Source organism: Sporothrix schenckii (assembly GCF_000961545.1).
Source record: "Sporothrix schenckii 1099-18 chromosome Unknown Cont49, whole genome shotgun sequence".
In the NCBI taxonomy this organism is placed as follows: domain Eukaryota; kingdom Fungi; phylum Ascomycota; class Sordariomycetes; order Ophiostomatales; family Ophiostomataceae; genus Sporothrix; species Sporothrix schenckii.
Window position 1 is genome coordinate 2,833,586 of NW_015971150.1, and position 26,305 is coordinate 2,859,890.

General features: G+C 53.3%; 8 protein-coding genes across 8 annotated transcripts; 3 read left to right on the plus strand and 5 right to left on the minus strand.

Moving 5' to 3' along the window:
* Window positions 1–196: 196 nt before the first annotated feature.
* Window positions 197–1,567, minus strand: SPSK_05287 (uncharacterized protein; the record flags this gene model as incomplete). The annotated part of the gene is made up of 2 exons (XM_016732037.1): window positions 197–1,166; window positions 1,284–1,567. The coding sequence occupies 2 exons, from the start codon at window positions 1,565–1,567 to the stop codon at window positions 197–199; spliced, it is 1,254 nt and encodes a 417-aa protein (XP_016583434.1).
* A 704-nt stretch (window positions 1,568–2,271) lies between these two features.
* SPSK_05294 (cleavage and polyadenylation specificity factor subunit 5) lies at window positions 2,272–3,628 on the plus strand (the record flags this gene model as incomplete). The annotated part of the gene is made up of 2 exons (XM_016732044.1): window positions 2,272–3,277; window positions 3,363–3,628. 2 exons carry the CDS (start codon window positions 2,272–2,274, stop codon window positions 3,626–3,628), a joined length of 1,272 nt encoding a protein of 423 aa, XP_016583435.1.
* Window positions 3,629–3,929: 301 nt separating this feature from the next.
* SPSK_05617 (uncharacterized protein) lies at window positions 3,930–4,462 on the minus strand (the record flags this gene model as incomplete). The annotated part of the gene is made up of 2 exons (XM_016732359.1): window positions 3,930–4,025; window positions 4,079–4,462. 2 exons carry the CDS (start codon window positions 4,460–4,462, stop codon window positions 3,930–3,932), a joined length of 480 nt encoding a protein of 159 aa, XP_016583436.1.
* A 588-nt stretch (window positions 4,463–5,050) lies between these two features.
* Window positions 5,051–8,805, minus strand: SPSK_04839 (uncharacterized protein; the record flags this gene model as incomplete). The annotated part of the gene is made up of 3 exons (XM_016731601.1): window positions 5,051–8,041; window positions 8,187–8,282; window positions 8,362–8,805. The coding sequence occupies 3 exons, from the start codon at window positions 8,803–8,805 to the stop codon at window positions 5,051–5,053; spliced, it is 3,531 nt and encodes a 1,176-aa protein (XP_016583437.1).
* A 2,501-nt stretch (window positions 8,806–11,306) lies between these two features.
* Window positions 11,307–12,353, plus strand: SPSK_05412 (25S rRNA (uracil2634-N3)-methyltransferase; the record flags this gene model as incomplete). The annotated part of the gene is made up of 1 exon (XM_016732160.1): window positions 11,307–12,353. The coding sequence occupies one exon, from the start codon at window positions 11,307–11,309 to the stop codon at window positions 12,351–12,353; it is 1,047 nt and encodes a 348-aa protein (XP_016583438.1).
* Window positions 12,354–14,151: 1,798 nt separating this feature from the next.
* On the minus strand, window positions 14,152–16,013 carry SPSK_05116 (uncharacterized protein; the record flags this gene model as incomplete). The annotated part of the gene is made up of 3 exons (XM_016731867.1): window positions 14,152–15,086; window positions 15,156–15,392; window positions 15,467–16,013. 3 exons carry the CDS (start codon window positions 16,011–16,013, stop codon window positions 14,152–14,154), a joined length of 1,719 nt encoding a protein of 572 aa, XP_016583439.1.
* A 26-nt stretch (window positions 16,014–16,039) lies between these two features.
* On the minus strand, window positions 16,040–16,584 carry SPSK_05610 (uncharacterized protein; the record flags this gene model as incomplete). Its single annotated transcript, XM_016732352.1, has 2 exons — window positions 16,040–16,294; window positions 16,420–16,584. 2 exons carry the CDS (start codon window positions 16,582–16,584, stop codon window positions 16,040–16,042), a joined length of 420 nt encoding a protein of 139 aa, XP_016583440.1.
* A 3,022-nt stretch (window positions 16,585–19,606) lies between these two features.
* Window positions 19,607–19,873, plus strand: SPSK_05744 (uncharacterized protein; the record flags this gene model as incomplete). Its single annotated transcript, XM_016732481.1, has 1 exon — window positions 19,607–19,873. The coding sequence occupies one exon, from the start codon at window positions 19,607–19,609 to the stop codon at window positions 19,871–19,873; it is 267 nt and encodes an 88-aa protein (XP_016583441.1).
* Between the last annotated feature and the right edge of the window lie 6,432 nt (window positions 19,874–26,305).

Here is a 26,305-nt window from a genome sequence, read left to right on the forward strand (position 1 = left end):
AAAATGTACTTCATAGGTGTCTCATGGCAGAAATAAAATGCCGCATTTACGTCAATTATGTCAACGACCCACATATCATCAGTGTACTTTTTCGAGGGAAATAATAAGAAACAAATTATATCTGTTAAATGGCGAATCAATATCTACATCGGCATCGCAGCCTACGAGCCCGCATTTTCAGCAAGAAGGAAAATTCTTAACAATGCCCCAATGTCACATGTGGCCACCATCTCAATGGCAGCCAAGCTTCGTCAGCCGTCCTGAGGAGATCCAGAAGTGCCTTTTGTACAGGACACTCTTCAGCCGTGCATCCGGCGACCGCAAGAGCCGTCGCCCATGTGGTCACGGAAACCAAGACAAGCAGTACGTTCAGCAGACGTTTGCGGCCGCGCTGAAGAGAGACTGCTGCAGCCATCTCTTTGCGTATGGCAGCTTTGCGTGGCATGAGATCTCTTTTCTGCTGCTTGAGGAGCGTTACTCGGTCTGCGCAGCTTTGCAGAGCAGCGTGCAGGGCAGCGATGTCCTGGGTCAGGATGTCGTACTGGTCCACGTGCCGCCATAATTGTGCTCCTACCTGGACAGAATCTTCCTCGTGCTGGAGCGCCTCGTTTTTTGCCCCTCGTGCCTTATGTTTTTGCTGCAGCTTTGGTTGTTCCTTTGACCCAGCGTCTGATACACCGCGCATAAAACCCCAACACTTGGCTGCGACCGCATCGAGCTCGGTCTTTACTCTCAGAAACTTCCCTTGGGCCTCGTTGTATTGCTGGAGCAAGACTCCATGGCGTCGCTCGTGCTCTGCGCAGTCAATTTCAAGCTTGTGGCCGTGCATTGTTATGTTGTGCAGTATTAATTCGATTTTGATAACTTGGGCATCAATAGCTTGAGCCCATCCATATCCATTATATGTAACAAAGGCATCTGCCTCGGGGCACGGTGCTGTGTGGCACCAATTGCGGCTATTGTCCAAAAAGAGTTCGCGGACAAATCGGGCCCAATAGGAGGCCCCTTCCGCTTGCGTCTGGTCCGCCACATCTTGGAGACTCCGGGCCAAGCGTGTGAGCAGATCTCTGGAGATGTTAACTGCCGCGGTTACGGCAGAAGGCGACCCGGACGTGATGACTAGTTTGAGGTTTATCCAGTTGAGCTCAGGAGATGGTGCGGCTGGGCTGGTAGATTGTGAAGGGAAGGTGGCGTACTTTAATGGGGTTACAGGTACCACGGTCGGCTTGTTTGTGGACGCGGAGGACAAGTCCTAGCTGTCCCACTCGTATCTCTCCACGAACAGGCCGGCACTGTCGTTGTCGTCTGCACTTGCTGTGGCTGCCACCTCGTCGCATGTGAATTGTTCTTGCTGGATCGTCGGATGCGAACCAACTTCTCCCGATCTGTCTAGACTGAGGACGGACACATCGGTTTGATACATGGGCCATTGCTCATCTTCCGCCAGCTCTCGCTTGACCTCGGAGTCAGCGAGTATGGCCTCAACAGTGGACTGGCCGACCAGCAACCCCACATCGTCGTAATTGTTGTGGTTGTTTGTCACAGACCGTACGCCGACTTGTGACATTATATTGCGAATCGAGACTTGCAACGTGAAACATTGAGTTGGGGTGGAAATCGTTCGGAGAGGACAAAAGAAATGGCTCCGAAAAGTCTGCCAGATCGCAGGACCGTAGTTGTAGGAGGGACATGAGAATGAGCAAACTCGCATGAATGCAAACGAATTGACAACTGATACAAAGAGAGGGTTTCTTCATATGTCGGCCACTAGGCCAGTCTGAAGTAAGTTTGGGGTCCAGGAGCATTGTCCAATAACTGGTTGTAAGAAATTGGACTCGTTAGAAGGAGACTTTTCATATCAAAAAATTAAAAACCTGAGTGGTAACTGAGAGAGTTGTTACATCGATCCTGCGGCGCTGGCCAACAGAATACATATCAGAACCCGGATCTTGCAGAGAAAATGACGGCGAGGTGAGATGAAACAGTCTCAGGTCCGATTGACGGGACAAAGTACGACATAGAACGAGAATTATTAGATTTCCGCCAACAAGGGGTTCGAATCAGAAAACTGTTATGGTTCGCGCCGAGATGGATTTGCGACCATTGATCATTAAAGTCTACCACGAAGGCGAGGCGGTTGGAACAGTCTAGATAACACACGGAGCTTCGTGAATCCAAAATGCAACACACAAGATACGTCATAAGGCTTTTGACTGGTAATTGGCGAGTTCGAACGTCGATGAAGAGGATGTTGACGGTGATGTTGTTGAAATGGCCAGCCTCCTGGATGCTGATTGGCTGAAATGGCAACCTCTGCCAGGGAGCTCTCACCGCCTTCTGTTGCGGACAGCTTATTCTGCCAGGGCAGTTGTGTTTAGGCTTGGGGTTGCTGTGGGGGGAAGGAGCGACGAGACAAATCCACAGCGAATGTGTACGGATCCAGGAAAGTACGACCGACACCCATTGAGCCCTGCCACTTTACGCGCAAAAGAGACGAACCTTGCTGCACTCGTTGAACGCATCCGACGTATCGACTGCCAAGTTTACGCCACTCCCTTTTGCGATTGCGGTTTTCGAGACACCGACACAGACCGCACGTTCACAGACGGACGACTTCGTACAAGGGGAGCGGCATTGTCCCCGGTACGACGAAGTAGACGAGGGAGAGAATTAAAAGTAATAAAGGCCGATACGCAAAATCAACAAGAGAACGGCATCGATCAGCCCAGAGGCCTCATCATGTCGACGATTACCAAGAACGCCATTCAGTCGGGCAACCCGCCGATCCGGCCGCTGCCGTTTGACGCCAACCAGCCCGAGACGATCCGCCTGTACCCGCTCTCCAACTACACCTTTGGCGTCAAGGAGACGCAGCCAGAAGAAGACCCGTCCGTGGTGGCGCGCCTGCGCCGTCTCGAGGAGCACTACGCAGAACACGGTATGCGGCGCACGTGCGAGGGCATCCTGGTGTGCCACGAGCACAACCATCCGCACATTCTGATGCTGCAGATTGCCAATGCCTTCTTTAAACTGCCGGGCGACTACCTACGGCCGGAGGACGACGAGCTGAGCGGGTTCAAGACGCGGCTGGACGAGCGGCTGGCGCCGGTGGGCCGCCTGGGAGAGGGCGAGGAGGCTGGAGACTGGGAGGTGGGCGAGTGCCTGGCGCAGTGGTGGCGGCCCAACTTTGAGACGTTCATGTACCCATTTATCCCAGCGCATGTGACGCGGCCCAAGGAGTGCAAGAAACTGTACTTTATTCAGCTGCCCAAGTCGAGTAAGTGTGGGCGGGTCGTGGCGAGGGAAACGAGGCGTCACGAGAGAAACAAAAAAAATAGAAACGAGAGACTGACACATACTAGAAGTACTCAGTGTCCCAAAGAACATGAAACTGCTGGCAGTCCCCCTGTTCGAGCTCTACGACAACACCGCCCGCTACGGCCCGCAGCTCTCGGCCATCCCGCACCTGCTGAGTCGCTACAACTTTGAGTTTTACGACGAAGACGGTAATGTCGTTGCGGCGACCCCCGGCGGTGTGAACAGCGCCGGTGTCCCTCCAAAGACGCGCGTATTGGCGGGCAACGACGACGGCGACACGGATATGAAGGAGGAGAATGGAGGGAACTAGGTGACGGGACATAACATACAAAGCAGGCGGGGAAGGTATGTCCCACCCGGCGCTTAGTGGCAGCGAAATAATGGGATCTGGAGAATGGCGGACAGAGGGTGCTTGTTGTGTGGTCGACTTTCCGTACTTCAGTTTTGCGTGTTTTAAGCTCATATTGTCTGTCATGAATCGGCAATTTTATATTTTGATCTCTTTTGCGTCGCCCTGTCAAGCCATTTTCGTGGTGCGTGGAAAACACGTCCGTGTGTATCAGCCAAGCTTAATATGCAGAAAGACAAATACAGCTTCACAGCGCCGACCTTCATGCCTTCTCGCCTTGGATCGTCGCCACAATGTGCCGCGTTTGCTTGTGCGCCCGGAACTCCAGATACCAGATGCCCTGCCATGTACCGGTGGCCTGTTTGTTTTTGTGTTTCTTCGTTAGTTTACGTACAGCCCAGTCCCACGAACCGTTACAAAACGGAATGGCGGCACGGAAACGAGACCTACCAGCTGGCCGTTGGAAATCGGAATCGTCACGCTTGCGCCCACCAGCGCACTCTTGATGTGCGCTGGCATGTCGTCAAGGCCCTCGGCGTCGTGCCGGTACAGCGCCTCGCCCTTGGGCCCTTGCTCAGGTGCAATGCGGTCGAGCGCGTCACTCATGTCGGCCCGCACGTCCGAATCCCAGTTCTCGTTGAGGCTGAGAGCACAGCTGGTGTGCTGGATAAAGAGGTGCAGCAGGCCGACCTTGTAGTCTTTGATCGCGGGCAGTTCGCGTACGATGGTGTCCGTGATGAGGTAGGACCCGCGCGATTTTGCGGGCAGCGAAAAGTTCTTTTGGTACCAAGACATCACGGCGGTGGAAAGTTTTCGAGTGGAAAGTTTGTGAGTCGAATTGTACAACACAAATGTTTGTTGTCGAATAAAGGAAGTAGAAAAGGCTGTGCAGAATTGTCGTCGACATAATGAGGGGCTCTTTTAGGGCAAGGCTGTGATACCACCGACTGTAACAACAATACGGGCAGTAAATTTAAGTATCTTAGTACGGCAGCGGACGCCCAATTACAAGGCATTATTTCTCAGCCAATGATACATATTACCTCACTTACACTAACAACGGCGAGTTTGACATTGGTTTAGGTACTAGAGAGTAGACTCAACACCATGCAAAGTAGGATGCCAATGCTGTACAATTAAATTAAAATTTTGGTTATACTACGGCTCAAAATCAAAGGCTCCAAAGCAAAAAAAATGGAGAAAATAGAAAAACGCCAAAGGGAGGTATCCATTCGACTGGGAAAGACCTGTGCATAGGTTCTCATTTTCTCAGTGTCCCTCGCTGCTTTCCTCGTCCTTCTCACACCGGGTCGTCTCTTTCTTGCCTGATCAGGGAGCAACTGCCTGGACTACTTTTTGTTAAGCCCGACAATAGCGGCGAATCTATTGCTGCTGTTGATGCTTTTCGTCAGCGTCCCACTCCACCGGCGTTGGTGCCCCTTCCGCCTTAATCGGTGGCATGGCCGACACTGTGCTAGACATGGCCTTGGACACAGTCGTGGTTGTGCCACTACCGCCGCGTTTCAAGCTGTTGTGCGCCCACCCACGGATGGATTTGGGGCCCTGACTTGGTGGCGGTTCAATGGCGGCGTAGTCCTTGATCTTCTCGTAGTCATATGGCACCGTGCGGAACTCTTTGCCGACAGACGACGTTGCATAAGCGTTTGTAGGCTCCTCAGAGCCTCTCGCCAGTGGCCGCCCGTCGCTGGTATGGCCGTTGCTCGAGACGCTGTCCCGGTTGCCGTCACGATCACGGTCGCCGCCGGTAGACCACTCGTTGCTTTTGGACACGATCATGGGTGCCGGCTCCAACTTGCGGTACTTATTGTTGCCGTTGTTGCCGTTTGACTCGGGTCCCGGTGGATAGTCCCCATTGCTGGGGCCATTCTCCATACTGCTACCAAATTCGTGTTGGTGGTGGGGCTGGTACTCGCGACTACCACCTCGTGAGTACGACGTGGAAGAGAGTTGTCCTGCGTACATTTGCGGCGAAGGGGAGTTGGCGTGAGAAGGAGCAGGGGGCTGTTGCGCCATCAGAGGGGGGAGGCCCTGCGAACCATAGCTGCTTGCCGAAGGCGGCGGCAAAGGGCCTTCACTTTCCCCGCGAGGGGGCCCGTAGCGAGTGTCATAGGGCCGCATCATGGGCAGCGACTGCGATTGCGAAGACTGCTGCTGCAGTGGCAGCTGCTGGTGCTGGGGTGGGGGAGGTGACATGTAGTATTGGGTATTGCCGCGTGAGGGAGGCTGCCCATAAGCAGCACTCGGCGGCGGTGGCGGACCGTAGGGATCCGTCGATGGCCCAGGGGGAGGATAGGAGGAGCCGCCATGGTGGTGACTAGAATGTATATATCCAGCCGGCGGCGGAGGCGGGGGTTGGTAGTAAGGTCCACTTGAGTAGCCATTGTTGGCATCCCGGTTCGAGATAGGAGGCGGCAGCTGCTGCTGGGGCTGGGGTGCTTCACCAAAGAGGCGAGGATCAAGGAGATTCTGCGGTTGTTGAGGAGGTGTAGCGTGTTGGGGAGGCGGGCGTGGTGGCTGATGGTGGGAGTGATAGGGTTGTGGAGGGTCCATGGACATTCTCCGATATCCGTTGTTTGGGCCTGAATCCGTAGGAGGATAGTCGTATGGCGCGGAGCCCCGTGCTGGCGGGTACCGCATGGATGACGACGACGCGGGTGGTGGTGGCTGCTGCTGCTGATGGTAAGGTGATGCGAACTCTTGGTCCAGAGCCACGGTTGCCATGTAGAGCAAGTTGGAAGTGTCGACAAAAGCTTGGCTGGACCGTGCGCTGGAAGGCGGCAGGATGTAGTCGGTGCTGCCCTGACGGCGATCGGAAGCAGAGTCGTCGGCTGGCGCCGTCGCAGGCGTATCCATAAACACATCACGGACGGGGTCAAAGGGCCGCGAGGTAGCGCGCCGGGCCGCAAGGGGCGAGGCTTGGGAGACGTGGGAGACGACGTCGTCGCTGGAACGAGGCCGCGCAGTGTCCTCGGCAGCATCTGTGTCCATAGCAGCGGCAGCATCGAGGAGAGTGCCGAACATGGCCTTGGCCGCCATGGCATTGGCGGCAGACTGCTCCTCGTCTTCCACGGAGGCGACAGTGGTACCAGCTGCAATGTCCTCGGCAGCAAACTGGCCTGTCCGATCCGGCGTCCGCGGGGGCACGACAATCACCTTGCGGTCTTCGTCCTCCTCCATGGCGTAGTCACCTTCAACCATTTCTTCGATACGCTCTTCCAGCTCTTCGGTCTCATCACGTGTAACACGGCGAGGGCCTAGCCACAACTTGAGCTTCTCCTGGCGGAAGGTCTCGAGAACTTCGTCGGCCGGGTGGATGGCGGCGGGCGTGACACCTTCCTTCTCGGCAAACTGGTCGACGGCAGCCGCCATGGCAGGCCTCTTAGACGCAATCTCGGCGCCGTCTTCCAGTCGCGCAATTCTTATTGAGCGCGAGCTGTTCAGCGTTCGGCCGCGGGGCGTGTAAAAGACGACAGGGTTCATGCCGGACACGCGCGCCTTGGGCGGCTCTTCGTCGTTGACGGATGTGCGCAAGACCAGACCGTACTTCTGGTGCAGGTTGTGCTTCTTGATCAGCTCTTCGTCCAGCTCGCCTTCATCGTACGTAGTGGCGTCATACTGCCAGAGTGAACGATCAAAGTGCATCGTGTTGGAGTTGGGTGTGTCAAGGAAGCGGCCGCGCTTGATCTTGGTGGCACCGCGTGATTTGTCGTTGGTAGAGTCTCGGAAGCCGATCTCGTGGGGCTCAAAGTCAAATAAGGAGGGCACCAGGATGCGGTTGTAGACGTCAAAGTTGGCGGTTCGGCGCTTGTTAATGAGCCGTACGCCAAAGGCATCGGGCTCCGAAGCACCGTTGGGAAGCGGCGGTAACCGCTCGGACGGGCGCAAGTGCGTATTTGACTCATCGTCGTCGTCCAGGGGAGTGCCGTTTTCGTCTTCGTCCAGCATCTCGTCGTCCTCTTCGGCGAGAGCCGGGCTCGGCGACGGCATCTTGGAGCCAGCACGCGTATCGGCTTCGGCGTCGTCATCCTCGTCCTCATCGGTGGGCGCGACGACCGCAGAGAGCAGGCCACCAATGTGGCGTGGCGCGGCACCCAGCCGCTTTGGTGGCGGCAATATATCCGCTTCGTCGTCAGCCTTGCGCTTGGGCGAGGGCTTGAGACTATTATCGTCGCCAGCGCCGGCACCAGGGCCGGACGTGGTCGGGGTGCCAGCGAGTCGCCGGCCAGTCACCATCTTGGCGCAGGGCACTTCGACCTTGGCGCCATACGGCGTGGTGCGGTACTCCACATGGGCCTTGACATCACGGAAGCGCTCATCGCTGATTTCATGGAAGTTCCACGAGTCGTCGATGATCTGGGCAGCAAGGGAACGGGGCATTAACACGGGCGATCACATGACCGGGACATGGAGTGACCAGTGTGACAAAAGTGTCGAAAATGGACACGAAGAAGATGACGGATGAAGGGCATGAGAAATTGAGGCAAAGTGCAAAACTCACATCTATTGGAAGCTCGTTGTCGTGGAGCTTGTCCAGAATCTCGAGGCGTTGAAGCTGGGCATCGTAGAAGCGATCTTTGGTGTCTTCGACGTCCCGCTGTTTCAAGAGTGTTAGTGTTAATCGATTTTTTTTTGGTGTACTTTCTTCTCTCAGTTCCGACGGAGATGTGCCATACAATAAAAGCTTCTTCAGTAATGGTACGCGATTCGGCAAAGATGTAGTCATTGAGGCGCGTGTCCAGCAGCAGCTTGTTTCTGTGCATGGTCTGGACGTCGTGAATGCGGCGGTCGAGGAAATCCTTGACCTCCTGGAACTGGTCGAAGGCGCGATAGGCGTCCGGACGGCTTTTCAGCTGGTCGAGGCTGCGGTCGGCAAGGTCCTCAAGGGCCGGGCGCATGGCATTGGCAACGGCGGAAAATGCGGCCTTGAGCTCCTTGAGGCGCTCGGAGGCGGCCTGCGGCTTGGGGTGATCATAGAGTTTTTGACGACCACGACGGCCGTTGGCAGCCTTTCTTGCCTGGGCAAGACGAGCCACGTGTGCGCGAACGGCTTGTGAGCGGCCACGGCCACGGCCTCGGCCGCGAAAGGAGGGTGTATGGGCTGGCGGTGGCTCGCTCATGATGCCATGTGGGTGTGCGATACAATGAGTTGGGTGAATAAACCGTGTTGTGTACGATGTGTATGAGAAGTGGTGTAATACTCCCGGTATGAAAGAAGGGTGGACAAGGAGAGCGGAGCCCAAAAAAGTGGGTGGCGAGCTTAAAAGCGTGAAAAATAGGGACAACAGACACGAACGACACGAGGAAAAGGACCGCCGTGCAGCGACGTCCAACGCTGAGAATAGAGGTCAAAAAGGTCGTCAAAGTAGACGTGCCGATGATGGAAGACGGAAGAGATAAGAATTGACAAGGCCCGACAAAAGTAAGCGACAACAACCAGTGACACGGGACGTCAGGGGAGCAAGGGAATGAGAGAGTGAAAAAAGGGTGAAGCTGAAAGACGCTGCAGCGCAGCAGTGTCAGCGAAGGCGGAGAGGTCGGTATGATGGGAAAGAGGAGGAGACGAAGAAGAAGATGAGGAGAAGGAGGAGGAGGAAGAAGAGAAGGGAGAATGTTTGAAAAACGAAAAAGAACTGCTGAAGAAGAGAGGACTGGCAGAGATCAAACCATGCGCGGTGGACAACAAACAATGATGTGGCAGAAGGGCTGCGCAGCGTCCCCGAGACAGCGAAGCCGCAGGGTCCGTGGCGAAAGACAAAAGTATATCAAAACGACGGGGATATCAAGACGAAGAAGAACACCAAGAGGACCTGGAGATGTAGAATGGTGGAAGGGGGAAAGGGGGATGTGATGATGCGGTGTTTGGGTTGAAGCCTCCGTGTTTTTTTAGGCTCACTGCCTTTTTGGGGGGAGGAACGACCCGGGCACGCGTGTCGTGGCTTCCTTGGGGGGCACGTTTGAGTCCGAATAGGGAAGTCAAGCAAGAGACTGGAAACAATAATAGGAAGAAGGAAAGAGCGCAGGAAGAACGAAGAGACAAACAAAAGTCGAGTGTTGTCGCGAGCGTTTGCTTGGGTTTGCTTGCCAAAAAGAGACTGACACAAAAAACCAACTTGCAACACACACGACCCGAGCAAAATGGCACCAGGAGCCACGGAGTAATGACATTTTGGCACTTGGCCGGGACAATAAGATCTGCTGGGGTCCTGGCGCAGGCGCAACTGGGCTTGCGTCTGGCCTTGTTGGCTCCTTCCCTCACATCCTCACATTTTGCTGGCCTTCTCAATAACACCAGCGACGCTAAAAGTGGACCGGACCCATAATTACACACAGTTCGACCACCCCCCTTCTTTCCTTCTAGTTCTGCCAGTTGCATGTCGTACCAGTTCCTGCCTGTATTTGTCGTCTGTCCAGAAGCGTCCTGCGCTGCGAAACCAGCCGGATGCCGGGTTTTCTTTTTTGCCAACCAATCAGCGCTTGCGCCTGCTGTCCCAGGCTGTTGGCTAACAACATATTTGGGATGAAGTATTAGGTACATCTTGTGGCTCTATTGGTGTAAGAGTGCTTTTGTCTTTTCATTGTCTGTTTTCGTTTGCAAAGACGCATGATAAACGTGACGTGTTGGACACCTGGGTTGCATCTCCTCGTATGGAGTCCGTAATTACGTCGTAGACTCTACCAATATGCTCTACTTTACTATCGACAGCGTGGTGTTGGTCCTTTCTTTAGTTTTGTCGAGCTACATATAACACTCTTCATATGACGAGGTGTACAAGTGGCAGACGTTACGAGTCCTACAACCAACATAAATACGCTCGTACTCGGTCGCATCACTGCGTCCAGAGTCTCTTCGCGTCCATACACTGTTTGAAACGCGTAGATATCACAACGATGCCGGAAAACGTGGAGATGGACGATCAGTAAATACCTCGACGTTCTTCGCCTTTATACCAGAATAAAGGGGCCCAAATATCACTCATCATCTCAATTCCTTACGTCTCCCTTACAGCACCGTCCTTCGCCGTCCGTGTCGCATCTGTTCTGAATGTGTCGTGCTCCGTATGGTTGCCATCGCCCTGTCTTGCCGTTTGCTTGTAAAAGCATTTTTTTACTGTCTCCTCCCTGTGGCCAAGGTACACGGTACCTGTCACTAGCTTCCAGTCTCATCCGCTGTGATTTGCTACAAGACCCGCAATTTTATTGGCTGGGTCGTTCCTGCGCTTTGCTGCACAGGGCCAAAAGCGCATAAGTCGCCTGGCAGCCGGCGTCCCCGCCTGCCGCCTGCTTAGTTCTTGCAGTGCCGCGCGGGAAGCCGCGAGCAGCGAGGCACTTAGACGGCATTATATATGTTGTACATTTTTTTATGGAAGACTGCGACCTCGCGGCAACGAAACGATCACCGAGACGGACTACCGATCATCAATCAGTCAGACTGCGCTGCAACAAAGGCCGGCGCCGCGTCTCCAGGGCCAGTCGATTGCAGACCAGCACCTCTGCAGCTCCTGTTTGGTCATTCTGTCCATTCTGTCTTTTGTTCTTTTTCGTCTTTACTCTTCAGTTTTCGTCTTCGACTCGTTTTTTTTAATCTTCACCTTGATCCCCACACTTTCCTCCCTTGACGATGAGCAAGAAACGGAAGCTCGGCCACGCGGCGGGCAAGAAGCAGAGGCCCATGCCTCACGGCAGCAAGGGCACCGGGCCCGGCGGAAACCACAATGCACACAACCATGACAGAAGTAACAATAAGAACGGCCACAGCAGCAACCACAGAGATGCCTCGCAAAAGCAGAAAAATACTACATCTACATCCTCCTCGTCATCTCCACTGCCACCTCCGACCATCCCCTTCCATCCCGAAGACGACGCGATCCTCCTTGTCGGCGAGGGCGATCTCAGCTTTGCCGCCTCGCTCGCCGAGCACCACAACTGCCTGCGTCTGACGGCCACCGTGCTGGAGGAGAGCGCTGAGGCTCTGGCTGCCAAGTACCCTCAGGCTGCCGCCAATGCAGAGCGCATTGCCGCCGCGGACGGCAAGGTGCTCTACAATGTCGACGCCAAGACCATGGGCCCGTACACGTCCCGGTCGAAGAAGGACAAGGACGGCAAGGACGGCAAGGACAGCAAGGACGGGAGGGATGCCAAGAACAAGGACAAGGAGGGCATCTTTGATCGGATCCTGTTCAACTTCCCGCACATTGGCGGCAAGAGCACCGACGTCAACCGCCAGGTGCGCCACAACCAGGAGCTGCTCGTGGCTTTCTTCCGGCGCGCGCTGCTGTCGCTTGCGCCCGGCGGGTCCATTGTGGTGACGCTATTTGAGGGCGAGCCCTACACGCTGTGGAACATTCGCAATCTGGCGCGGCACGCGGGGCTGCAGGTCGAGCGCAGCTTCCGGTTCCAGTTTGGCGCATACCCGGGCTACCATCATGCGCGGACACTGGGCGTGGTACGGATGGGCGGCAGTGGCGATGCAGACGACAGCATCGGAAGCAACGACGTGTCGACGACTGCATGGAAGGGCGAGGACCGCGCGGCACGCAGCTACGTGTTTGTGCGCAAGGATGAGATCGCACAGCCGCCGCGGCCCAAGGTACCCTCCTCCCACAACAGCAGGGCCGCGAAGCGGAAACGGGGAGGCGACGACGCCAGCAGTGACAGTGACGCGTGAGGTGCATGGACACGGGCAAAGCAGGACAGATAACAAGGGCGTGCATTTTGGACACAGCATATAGCATTGGGATGATGAATGATACCACGCCGGCAACGGCAATGCTTTGATTTAATTTGCATGGGCAGGATGTGAGAGGCTCCGCCACAAATAGTTCAATAAGGTCCCCAGGTGTGATACCAGGAGAGAACGCCGGTGTTGAGATTTTCACACCAACTTGACCATGTACAAGGTCAGATGCAAGAACATGAATCCGAAATACGGACATTTGCAGCCTTATACTCACCGTTCAGACCAGTGCTCCGTAATCGGTTCTGTCACCAGTTCGTGATGGACGAGGGGCGTACGTCTTGAACCGGCCGACGAGCCACTTTCATACGAAAAAGGAGATACACGCCTCTACTGCATTGGGCTTGAATTGTGAGCAATCACAAGCTAGTGGGCGTGCGGTGTTGGGTTTCATGTGTCCTGCCCCACACACTCCATGTTTATACATTGCGTTTTGTAACAAAAGAGTGTGCCCACCTGACAGAGGCACAGTTTAATCTGCAGCCCATCATGGTCCATATACTCACAAAAGTAAACGTACATATCCTGGTGTCAGTCTGCTGACGCTATTTCCAATTCGGGCCGGTATGGTCACACTCTTTTCTCTCGGTGAGCCAAGGACGGCTCCGGTCTGCTCACCTTGAATCCTTGAATGCCAAAATAGAGGAGCGCAAGAAGACAACCGTAAGAAGACAACCGCCGACGCTCAGTCTTTTGTCATATTCCACCCGCAGAGCGAGCTTCATGTGGGTGACTACGCCTAGCAGCTTCAACAGTTCGTTTGGTGACAGTTCAGCCAACTGACACCAAATAATCTGTCGCCTTTTCTTAAGACTCTGGGTCTGGTACCCTACGAATACGAACTACTGTATTTATACCCTAAGTGTTGTCACATATCATTAACTAAACGACATGCCTGCTCAGTGCCAGCGGTAATTCGTATCGACTTTTGGTGAACAGGTAAAATACAGACAGGGGGCATCTAGATAAACACCCCCAACGTCAACAGACTAGCCAACCACGAAGCCTAGGAAGGAAATCACGGGGATGTAAGTAAGGGACAAGAAGGGGAAGAGGTTCAATAACCAGAAGGGTAATGGGAGCTGATGGACAGCGCAGAATCGCCAGTAGAAACAAGCAGGTAAAGTCGTGTAAATTATGTCTCAATAAGAAAGGTTCAACATAAGGACAGACGAGAGAAACGCTCTCCTGCCTAATGATACCGCTCGCAAGCCACTCTTCCAACAAAATTAAGAACTCCTTGATACCTATTCGTTCGTCATATTAACCAAAACAAGAGGCGCAGACTCATGCTACCGCCTGTCCAGCAACTCCCCTTTCAAATAATCTTGCTCACTCGCTTAACGCCCGCAGCATTTTCCTAGGTATGATCACTGCCGCAACGCGTACATGACTCTATGAAAAGTCCAAAACTTTGAAAGCCAAAAGATTGAGAGAGAAAAAAAAATTCACAAAAAAATAAAAAATCAAACGCCAATATGAGATGATATGAGGGCACCATGGAAAGAAGTGGGGAACAAATAAAAAAAAACGGTAATAAGGCTGCAATACAAAGACGCTGGAACCCGACAATGCCGTGCCCAAACGGACACGAACTTGCCCGCTTGAGTATATCATATATAGATGGGCAAGATGGAAAACAAAGTAGCAAATGGAAAGTAGCAAAATAAACAAAATAAAAAAGACGACAGCAAATTGAAAAAACCATCCGAGTACCGCATCGCACCGGCTAATGCAAAAGACCTCGATTCGGCGGTTCGGGCTTCAGATTATGTCCTGGCAAAGCACGCGAGTCCTGTGGTGCGAGCGGCATCGAATAGTTACCCTGTGGGTTAACAGCGCCGGGCGGAACGTTGCTTTGGCGGTAGATGGAGTCGTGGGAAGTCGTCTCGTACGTATTCCGTGGCAGCTGTTCAAATCCGTGGCTCATGTAACCGTGGCTTTGCGGAGGCATACCAACCGGGCCTTGAGGTACAAAGGACCCATGCTGGGCATGTTGAGCTTGCGTTTGGGGTTGGATCTGGGCCTGCTGTGGTGTAAAGGCATACAGTGGCGAAGCACTAGGCGCGTTCGAGCCTTGCTGCCATGTCTGGTACATACTCGTCGAAGTTGGCGTGTTGTTGTACTCAGTTGTTGGACTGAAAATGGACGACCGTCGGTTCGTCTCGTGTGGGTTTGTGACCATCTGCTGGAGGGCCACACCACCATGGCCTTCGGCTATGGCACTGTGGTGATGATGGCCGGGGCTGTTGCTCACGGCTAGACTGCCACCGTCAACGTAGGCTGCATGTTGGTCGTTTGCGCCCAAGTCTGGGTGCATCAGCTGCGAAGGAGGATACGTCGGATGGTTTCGGTGAGGCAGTTCGCCCATGAATGGATGTGAGGCCGAGGTCCCTGCACCGGTAGGCATGCCAGTTCCAGGACTGTGGTCGCCGTTGTGGCTTGGAGTCGATGTATTGGCAGACATGGGCACTCCAGCAGAGGTTGTCGCTCGCGCAGGAGCAATTAAGGCGCCGGGCATTGGCCGTCGGGGCGAGATGGTCACCGGCCCACGCAGGACTTCCTGGTCCTCATCCTCCTTGATCGCCGCAGACTCGTCGTTCTCAGATGTGTAGTTGTCCGGGATCTTGTCTTCGCTCATGATGTACACATTGGTGGTAGCATCTACAACGGGTTAGCAAGGATTATTATGGAAATGTACTTATGCAAGGACAAGTCAATAAAGTTACTCACCAATTTCACCGTTTCTAAAACGCTCCTCGTATTTCGCCAAAAGGAAAATTTCCTTCAAGTATGGCTTCTTCTTTATGTTGTTTGGTGAGTCTTTGTCAGTGAAGAAGCTAGACAGAACTTCCATCGTAGCTTCCTCTAGCTTTGCAACGTTGAGATTGAGCTTCTGGATATCTGGGTGTTGCTCCGAGTTGGGTAAGACGATCATGCGAAGGATGTGCTTTAAAAGGTGCACCCGCTCTATGGGGTTGTTAGATAAGAGTCTGCTGATATACTCCAACAGATGGAGAGGTGGCCGGAATGGTACAGCTTACCCTTCTTGTACAAGTGGTCTGGCTCCTTATGGCGGACCTTCTCGTCACGGGTTGTGCCCCACGGCTTCGGCCACCAGTCAGGGGCCTTTTCATCACTGCCAGTGTAAGGATGAGTTGACTGCTTCTTGGGCTCAACAAGCTTGACCCAGGCTTTAGCAATGAGCTTGCAGGCGGTTTGCTGCAGACCACGAAAGCGCTGGTCGTAGATGTTCCAGATGGCCTGCTCCTCGCTGATCCGGATGGGGATCTTTGTCGGCTGTGTTACGCGGACGGGCCGCTCTTCCGCCATCTCGGCGATGCGGCGAGATGCCGTACCTCTGGCCCGTTTCCTGTTGCGATAAATGTCCTCGTCAAATTCGTCCATGCCCTGGATGCGGCGGCGATCATACCCGGAACGACGTCCTTCGTACTCAAGTCCCTGCTGTCCAAGCACCTGGCTGGAACCTTGACTTTGCGGCTGGCGAGAGCGGGAGCGCGAGTGCCCGAGATGGTCTTCATACACAGAGTCTGGGGCAGGTAGTAAGTCGCCTACTATTATCGAAAACATGGCGAATTCAAACGCTGTTAGACACATCACCTTACGTCTTGCCACCGTAAGACTTGGCTGACGCGAGTCTGCTTCCTATCGAGACGGATATTAACTTTACCTGAAGGCGACTGCCCAGTTGCACAACGCATCCAGCGGTTCATGTCGAAAAAAGTGGGAATCTTTTCCTTGTACTCCGTAGGCCCCGAGAAAGTGACACTCTCTCCATTATCAAGAATTGCCGAAACAAAGTAGCACTGGGCTGGGATGCGGCACTGGTCGCGAAGTGCTCGCTCGATGCTCTAAAAGCAATTGCACGACCTGTCAGCCCAGGAAAAATAGCAGAGGATCGCTGCAATCCACAACATTGTCTCCTATGTTGTCATTTGTTTATGAAAAACAGGATACAAGAAGCGAGGGGACTCACCATCGGCCGTGACATGTCACTGGACGAGTCGTGATGCTGATATCTGTTGTTGCTGCCATTGCTACTGCTGTTGCTGCTGCCGTTGTCCATAACACGTTCGCCGCCCGAAGCAAGTCGGTCAGACGACTGCCATTGGGGGTGTGGAAGAAAATAATCCCGACCCATGGTTGTCTGCCCAACAAGAAACGAAAAGAAGAATCCAGGCAGTAGAGCAAACTATCAGGATTTGTTGATGCGCCAGCATTCGCCGGTGACAGATGTCGGATTTGATTTTGAAGAAAAGAGAAAGAAGGTAGAACTGACGACGCCGTTCGGCACCTGTCAGTCTTATATCGCCAAAAAACCTTGGTGACGTGGCTATCCCCGGGTTCTTTTTTACATTCGCCAGCGTGTTTACCCAAAGCAAAAGAGAGAGATTCTGTCGTCTCGCTGAGTGTTGCAGCGAAGCTGGTTGCCGTAATTATCCTCCTAGAGAAACCCTGGTCTCAAATATATATGCGTTCATATGAGGAAATAAAAAGATGCTTGTTGACAAGTCGTGGTAGGGTCAAGAAAATTGAGAGCTTGGGATCAATGGGGCGTGTCGTCACGTAAAGGATAAGTCATAAGCTCGTAAGAGAGGCGGAGGGACAAGTTTCGGCGATCCTCTTTCTTTGTCGGTCAGGTTCGCCTAGAGTTTCTGTTCACTTCAGCTTGTTGTTGGGAGATAGGAAGCGAGTCAGGCGAGGAAGAAATATCTGACATATGATGGTCGTCGAAACAGACTGGAATATATCGGATCTCGCCGTGACGAATTGAGAGTGATAATGTCCCGGTAATTTGGCAGCAGACAAGAACGGAAACGAGGAACAAAGAAAGTGAAGGCGAGAGAAATATAACGACGACGCAGACCAGGGTGGCGAGCCCAAAAATAAAGCACCAACAGGTCTAGTCTGGGGCGCTGTCCGGAGGCACAGGACGGATCTTAATCTTCTGCTGTCGAGTAAGAAGGGAAGCACAGAGTGTCAGCAGATGGAATGGCACGGCCAGAAAGAGGGCAAGGCGAATCCGTTTGCAAGCCAAGAAGAAAAGAAGAGTAATGGGCAATGTCTCTGAAGACGTAACGCAAGGGTAACGGGAGCAGCGATGCAGTGTCCCGTAGACGATGTCGAAAAGCAAGCGTACAACGAATCAAGCCGCAGGCAGATGCGCTGTAAATGGTCGAATCTTGTTGCCCTTCCTCCCAGAGAGAACAGTAACAAAAGGTAGCCAAGTATGAACATGTACGGACCGCCCTCGTACAGCAAATAGACAAACGAAGTGGGCGCCGGTGGTTGCCGGGGGGGAAATGGACGGGAGGCGGTTGTTCGTTTTCTTGTGGCGAGATTGTGTACGACGGGCAATCTATCTGGACCAGACGAGGGGTACAAGAGGATAGCAATTCGTCTTCAGAGAGACTAGTTCCATGCCCTGGACGCAATAGCGAGGTGTGCGATGCTCTGTGGGAAGAGTATGATGTGGAAATGGAAGTGGTCGTAAGTCCCTGAACGCAGTCAAAGACCAGACGGCCGGATAGCAAAAATCTTGTGCGTAGGGCGAAAAGGTCTGTAGTAGGTATATGATCAGTCTCTGTAGGTCAACGGTATCAGAGTGGATGACATCTACGATGTACACCGTACAAAACACGTCGTACTCATAGGTCGTTGCTTCGAGGGGGGTCGAAAGAGAGCGGATAGTACTGATGGGGAGGGTGTGTATATATGACGGTGCTAGGGTTGCCGCCTTTTAAGACTCAATTCTGACGGAGTAGCCCTGCAATAAAAGCCAAATGATGGTGAAATAAAAGGAACTGAAACAATCAAATGCAGTGTGTTTTGTGTCCTCGTAGGATACATGCCGTGAGACATAAGGGAGGCGATGGCGAGGCAGGTTAGAGGGGTAGCGCTGTTTGCACAACTACTCCGTGCTGGTACATTACGCTGCGAGTTCTTCTCACTGAGATAGATTATCACAGCCGTGTCTCTCGCAGTCTGGGGACTATGAGTTTTGTTTGTCTTGGAAGAGGATATGGGGGTGAGAAGGGGTGAGGGCTTCTTGTTTGAATAAAAAGTGGATTCGTGGGCTGAACCGACAGTTTATATTTATTTTGGGTGTGGAAGGATAATTGGCCGAGCCGATAAGTCAACTTTTCAGACCTTGCCTTCCATGTCCTTTCAACTCATCAGAGACTCAGAGAGTCAGAAGGGTAGGGGTAGTAGAGCCGGCAGTCGGTGGTGACGGTGAGAGGAAAGAGAGAAACTAGTTTCGACTCCTTTGCACACAGGTGTGACAGCCAACCAGGTGAAGTCCGCTGGGTGGTGGATAATAGTATTGCACCAAACAAATAAACCAACATATCAAAAACAAGACAAATGCAAGATAACGCAAGTGGTCGCAAGAGGACGCAAGAGGACGACGCCAAACGAATGCAGTGCGAGATACACAGACCGTACCTGTACATGTGTACCGTGTACGCAACAAGCCACTCAGGTGTAATGTGGTGGACGGAGGTCTAATTGCACACACGCTGCAGCACAACAGAGGACAGGGAAAATGTGGGCGGGCAACGTCAAGAAGATAGCACGAGGTGGGAGGCAGATATCCAGAGGAAGGCAAATGCAGCCATACGGTGCATGGCATGAGCGGTAGATGGCTTTTTGTGTGGAGGATGGTGGGCGGGATGATACATGGGAGACGGAGTACAAAAATAAGGCGAAAATGAGATGTGACAACTGACCTCGCTGCTTGAAGAGATGAAAGATGGAAGTCCTATATATTGACGGGAGTGCGAGTTGGACAGACTGAGACGGGGCCAAGCGGACCAGAAGGGGCAAAGCTGGCTGCCGCGGAATTGGTGTGGTGAGGAGCTGGCAAGCTTCTCGCGATGCTGGCCGTGATGATCAAAATAGTCGTTGCGTATGTTTGGCTTGTATGACTTGTCTGGTTTCGTAAACTGCAGTCGTCTAGGTTGCCAGAACACGGAAACGGATAGGCCCACGAGTCGTATTATGCTTGTCGTTAGTATTGCTACCGACAGCTCCGTACCGTTTTGTCGTCGAGTTGTGTCGTCGCTGAAATTTGCGCTATGAGATGATGAGACCCTGGATGACGAATTCTTTTCGAGGGCTCTCGGAGCACTTCGCAGGTTCGCGCCGCCAGATTACGCGGGATGTGGGATCCAAGCCGTTTGCTGGGAAGCAAGCCAGATTTCTGTGCACAAGCGGGAGTGCCGAGGAAGGCACAAAAGCGCAAGACGCTCGGTGAAGATGTTGTCGTCGACAGCGGCGAGGAGCGCTGCGAGCAGTTGTTTGTTCCAGAAAGAAAGGGACAAAAGAGAGGAGACAGGACGCAACCTTGGCAACATCAAATGGCCCGGCGCCTGGTACAAGCAGATGGCGTGTGGTTGAATTGTGCTGCTTGGTCGCCGATGAGATAAGAATGAGGGACCTGAACTCCGGTGGCAGAGGCGGTCCTTGGAAGCAGGCATGGAGGGAATGGGGAAGATGAGCTGTCGCTTGGGGCGGTGGGCAAGGAGCATGCAGAGCGTTGGCAGGCCCCTGGGCTGCTCGACGAACGAGATGCAAGACGACCACGGCAAAGAGTGGGTGCACGCGGACAAAGCCTAGCAACAAGACAAACGTCGAACACTCTAGCTAGACGATGCGCCGGAGAAGGAGGGGTGAACAAACGGAGGAGGCACCAGGCCTGCAAAGAGCAGCTGAAAACGATAGCCAAGAGGCTAGCTATGAGACGGGGGGGGGAGGCAGATGCCCCTTGTCTCTATCGTTTCCGTGACTGGTGTCGCTTTTCGATGCATGTCGCGCAAGCGGGCAGGGAATACCAGCAAAAGAAAGAGGGAGATGGGGGAGGTCTCGACGTTTCCCCTTGGCCAAACTTGCTCGGCTTCCACCTCCTCCCACCTCACCCCCTTCAGCAGCATCCCCCTACCCTATTGGGTGGATGTCCACCCACACCCCTCCACCCCTCTGCAGCGCGTCCGTCTTGTGAGCTCCACAAAGACTCACGAGAAGCTGAGAAAAAATTAGACTGTGCAGGACCACCCAAAAGTAGAACTGCGTTCTGAGAACCCTGCCTTGTTGTTGACGGGACTGTTTTGTGCAGATTGTTCGCGTCAAAATGGCTTTGCAACGGTGACTTGAGCTTTCTTCCGGCTTGTACGGAATCGCCCTCTTCGACGCCCTGACGCAGCGGCTTGGGGCTCCGTGGAAGAAGACAGAGGCCGCCGGTGCATTTCCCCTTACGTCCGTCGGCCGGCGGTGATCGTCCGTCTTGCGTGCCGACTTTTGTGAGTTGTGCTAGCTAGTGGACCGTCTTACAGCCTTTTCCCACTAGGTCGCAACTTGCTTGGCGCTGCCCTGCCGGCTCTTTGGGAGAGAGATTGCAGTCGGGAACAGGAGAGAAGACTTTAAAGATGTCGCCGTGAACGTTTCTACTGAGTTCGCAAAACAAACACGAAGGATCCAAGACGCCCTGCGAATCGTGCGGATGGATGTCCGAGAGGAAGGCGCGACCATACTGCTTTCTGCCTGGCTTGAATTGTGCCTTCCATGGCTGGGCTGAACATTGCAGAAGGCGCGATGCTCGGCAGCTTGCTGTCCCCATACACTTTCTCATCTCGTAAGCCATCGCTGCATTACCTGTGCAGCGTTAGCGACAGTCGCTCCTTCCTGTTCGCAAGGAGATGCAGAGGCTGTCCGTTTGACGCGCTCTTCAGTAATTACTGGTTAGTACTTCTGTACAGTTTGCTTGGCCGGTATTGTTGGCCGAAGCCAAGCCTGGCCACAACTGAGCCGGATGCCCATTCTGCACTAGAGCGAGCAAACTCTGACCTGTCAATTGGCACGGACAACGGGCGCAACAAAACGGGCGCTGCGGGCGGGAACGAATGGAGCGATGGTCGGGTTCCAGGTTCCAACGCTATTTCCAGGCACTGTGAGTATCGTTCCGTCAAAACAGCGCTAACGGAAGGCACAACGCGAGTGGGCAAGAGCGGGAGCCAATAAGTGGGGTATTGCCTGTGTGTCAATCAGATGCGCTAGCTCGATACGTTTGGTCTAATAATCAGCAAGCCAGCCGGTATTGGGCGCGAAAACCGCTGGAGAGGATACCGCTAAAACGGCCGAAATAGTATGTAATCTGATATGGGAAAGAGGAAGGCACAAACGACCCAAAACGATACGAAATAACAACAAACGCATGTCAACTGCCACAATAGGTGCCGCAGGGTACGTCGGCAAGAAAGAACGAATGGGAAGGAAAACAAAATGAGCAAGAGGGAATAAAGAATTACAGAAAGGCCAGGGAAGGAACAAATGGCCAGTGTCCAAAGAGGAAATGCTTGCAACATACGTGTCTGTGCACGAGCACGAATGGAAGGAGCACCCTGGGCGATGGAGACACAGGGTTCTGCAATGGCGTGGACATTCTCCAGCAGAAGTACATCGTATGTCGTCCTGCAGCCTGGATGGCCAGCAGTGGTGCTTGCTCCGAAGACGCTGCGATCTTTTACACTCAGCTCTTTCGCTCTGGACAGCAGTACATGTACGATGTCGCATTCGAGCGGGTCAACACATACTGAGTACACCGTAGCTCTTTCCTCAAACTCGCCGACCACCCACATTCTTTCTTTTTCTGGTTCGACGTCGTTTGCTCTTTCGCAGGTTGCAGCGAGTGGCCTGGATCTTTGGCGAGCCACCCCCTGCACAATCCAGGCCCCTGCACCACCCTTCATCCTGAGCCTTCTCTCCACTCCTCCGCAAGACAGCCAAGGTGTTCCATCCCAACCCCAAATGCTCTGCAGCGATTTGCCCCTTTGCAATCGACGAGGGCCTATCATCCTCCTGGAAATGCTATTATCCGCCCTTTTTGCACTTCCTGTCTCGCGCGGATGGCCTTCCGTCGTAAGCGAATGAGGGCTGCATGGTGTCCAGCGGTCCAGTGCCGTTAGCAGCATCCTGAACACAGGCGAAAGGTCGACACCAACGAGAGACTTGCAGAGTTCCTGGCCAAGCAGACGACGACGTCGATTCGGAAAAGTCCCGAGCAATACCACCATCGCGCCTCCCAGGGAGGTCAACAAGAAACGATCGAGAGTAAGTTGCGTTGCCAAAAATTGAAACTGTGAGATATGACGAACGACAGGAACAGCAACGTGCTTGAGCGTGCCCAGAGCATTACCCCAATACACTATTGCGATGTCGCCCAAAAACGCGGGAACATCCTCCGTTTGAGTGCGTCAAACTTGGTGGGGGGGGGGGGTACTTCAGACACCGCTCGCCTTGGGGGATGCAGAGTCCGGTGAGAAACGGACCTACGTGGGACACTAATAATGTTTCTTAGCATTTAATGTGAGCTCGCAGGGAGCAGACCTGAAGGGGCAAACACAAGGCGACCCCGGCATCCATTCCCCTTGACCCCCTGGCCCTGGTTTCACTGGCTCTCTTTCTGCTTGGAACACCTCCCCTGGTCCAGTTTGGCTGTGTCTGCTCGCCGGTTGAAAATCTCACGCAGGCGCTTCCAGTCAAGTGTCACTCGGGCCTTCGCCAACTCTGGCATAGCGGCGGCGTCGCATCCCCCTGCAATACGAAGTAATACTCCGTACAAAGTACAGAGTAGAGGCAGGAAAGACGAAATGGTCATTCATGAGCTGTTCGACAGTGGCACAACCAGTGACAGTCTGTCGACAAATGCATTGGGAATCGTTTGTATGAGCTAAGCCGGCGTTCCGAGAAGACATTGGAGCAGAGCGCTGGAGTAGGAGAGCAGCGTGTTTGCAAGTCCTGCATTTACCTGCTTTTCCGAGATTTATTTACCTGATTGCCGCCAGTGTCACCAAGAACAGCAATACGAGGCCGGAAAGGCCATCCCGTTTTGTTATGCGGTCATGAACAAACACAAAGGATTCATCAAACAGGTATGCTTCCCACAAATGTCTACAACCCAAAAGTCGTCAAATTACTGCGCTTCTATAATATACACGAATAAACGTGTTATAGCGTGGCGGGACCCAAAACCACGATAAGAGATGAGCTTACCCACGCTTCTGTCTCCAAGTTCGCTTCGAAAATGACAAGATGACCACCGTTCCCAGTCCTCACGCCGGCTTGGGTGGTCTGTGGGTGCAGCTCTCACTCTCCAGTGCAGCCAGGATACGCAAGGGGCTGGGAAACGCCCCACTTGAATGCCCATCCCTTCCCAGACAGCTGGTGCCCGGAACATTGGCGGTCAGACTCGTGTAGATTTCTGGTGTTGGATAGAAATCATTATCTGCTTCTGACGCATCCAGGCTAACCACATTTCCCCATGTGGTCCGCTCATTCGCGTTGAACAGGCACGGTGGCGCACTCTTCGGTATGTCGTAAGGACGCCATACGACCATACGTCGTCCACTGTACGGAAACACTTGACACCCATTCCCTTAATCCTTGCCCGCCATTTTCTCAGGTCCCTTCCACCCCCGTTGGCTAGCCGCCTCTTAAACGGAACGGTTCGGTGCGGAAAAAAGTGGACAGGCCAGGCGCGAAGATGCGACTGCAAGGGACGGGCGGAATGAGGCAACGCAGCTAGAGATTTGTGCGTTGTATTCTCACGACCAATCTTTATGTGCAGTGGTATGTATGGCTGTCCATCGGGGTTAGAGGTACGGACACAGAATGGTTGTGTTGCCCCTGCTGCCGTATTACGAGATAGTGCATGTACATGCGGTAGTCACACAGCAGAGATCCATCCACAGCACCAGCAACTCACAAGCTAACATACGAACTCCGACAGGAAAGAAAAGAGCGAACATGATGATCCAACACAACGAGAGTGAATCCGGTTGGATAACAAAAAGCACGATCAAGCAATCCACGATCGCTTAGGACGTGGCGAGGAAAAGGGAAGAAAACATAAACCACTTCCGATCATCACCGACCTTTCCTCAGCAAGAGCTGCAAAACGTCGACGAAACGACCATTTGCTTATTGTTCACAGCAGCGCCTATCAGTTCGTGGCAATTTAAAGAAAAGAAATGAGTTACAAGAAGAAAAGCACCTCGACGACCAATTGGCAAACGAAAGGCACGGATTGCGAGTTGAACGATTCCACTTATTTGTTGTTTCTTTCGTTGCTTTCTTTTCCACCTTGCATTTTTTTTTTTTAATCCAGCGCGTGTCGCGCGATTTGGTTTCCTTACCACGAGCCAGACTTCCAATTATTTGAAATTTATTACTCGCACACAGAGTATGTCAGGGGATCGACAAGGCATTTCGCTGGGGGTCATGCATACAACCCTTTTTCCGTTGCCTCCTGTTCGCCGTTCCCGTCCTGGCAGCGTCTTAACTCGTACGGAAATGAGGGAGCAAAACTGCCACGGAGAGTATCGGACGCTTTGCCTCGTTTCTTTTTCTTCACTGCGTCCTACACTGTCGTATCTGAGCCGGTGCCGTCGCGATTCAATTCGTTGCCTTCCCCTTTTGGCCTCTCTTCATTGTTAGTACTTTGCTCACAGTTGAGGTTTAGGAGCGTTTTGCTTTTCTGTCGATACCATCAGCAGGGCAGCAGCAAAGAAGTGAACCATTCAACAGAATGACCATCGCCGACCGCATTGTCGAGTCCGACTGCGTGCAGTTTTTTCGTCTCACCGTATCTTTGCAGCACACGACCCCGTACCCGAGGCAAATGGCTGCCGAAATAAACGACAATACAAGATGCTGAAGTCGGCGTAAAGTCGACTCCGCAATTCGACCTCTATCAACAAGCTATTCTCCCTTTCGAGGAGTTTAAACAGCTAACTCAATTACGAGACTCTGACGCTCGCAACGGGCGCATGGCTGTCATTTGATCAGCATGCACGTCGACTGCCGCCGCAATTTGGTGGTGCATCGGGACAATTGAAAATCAGAAAATGTCCCACAACGGATCGCCCACATCCCACCACATGCCCTTTACCTTTTTTTATGGCTCGAAGTTGTGCTCTCATATTGTTCAAGTTCAATCTTTTTGTCCCCTTGGTGTTCTTCCTTCACTAGACTGTCATTCGACGGTCATGGTTTTCAGCTCACCAGACCGCATCAATGTCTGGTTTTGTGTTTCTTCCAGCACCGCCCGAATTAGAACATGATATTTTCATGTTTCATTTATTCCTCCCCCACAATGCATGCTTTACGATCTGCTTTCTTGCGTACGCCGTACGACGTACAGCCAATCCCGAGACAGGCCCGGTGATCGACAGTTGAACACATGCTTGACAGAAAATATGGTAGTTTTATCATCCGTCCCTGTCAAGGTGTCTCCATTTAACGGTGGCTACGACATCCAAACCGGACTCAAAATACGACGTGGAGAGTACGTTTCTTCCGACATCCATCACGCCACCTGCGACGTGCTCGATACTGTCGACTTCCGTTCTATGCATCACGCCGTGTCGGTCGTCGTCTCCATTTGTCGTCTCCGTGTCCAATTACATCTGAACCAGACCTTGGCATTGTGTGGCTCCAACGGCATTTCTTGTTGTGGTCAGGCCTGGTGGTTCACCTTCCCCACCCAATCCCTCTACTCTCCTGACTGCTACCCTTCGTCCTTATCACCCAGTCACACCTTGCTCGGGAATTGTCCTGGCCGGCGTGATCATTTCCTCTCCCCAGACGCCCCGTCGAGATTTGATGATTCTGCACAGTCACCAACAACGGCCCCCGATCCAACAACCCCAAATGCCACCCTGTGCGGAGGAGTGGCCTCGAAATATGACCAATCCGGCCATTTGGTTCGCGGAGACCTACAGTTGCCGAGGAAGATGGCATGCGAGGCACGGAAACCGAGTCGTATTGCACCCCTACGAAATACACTCTTACGAGTTGCTCGCTTG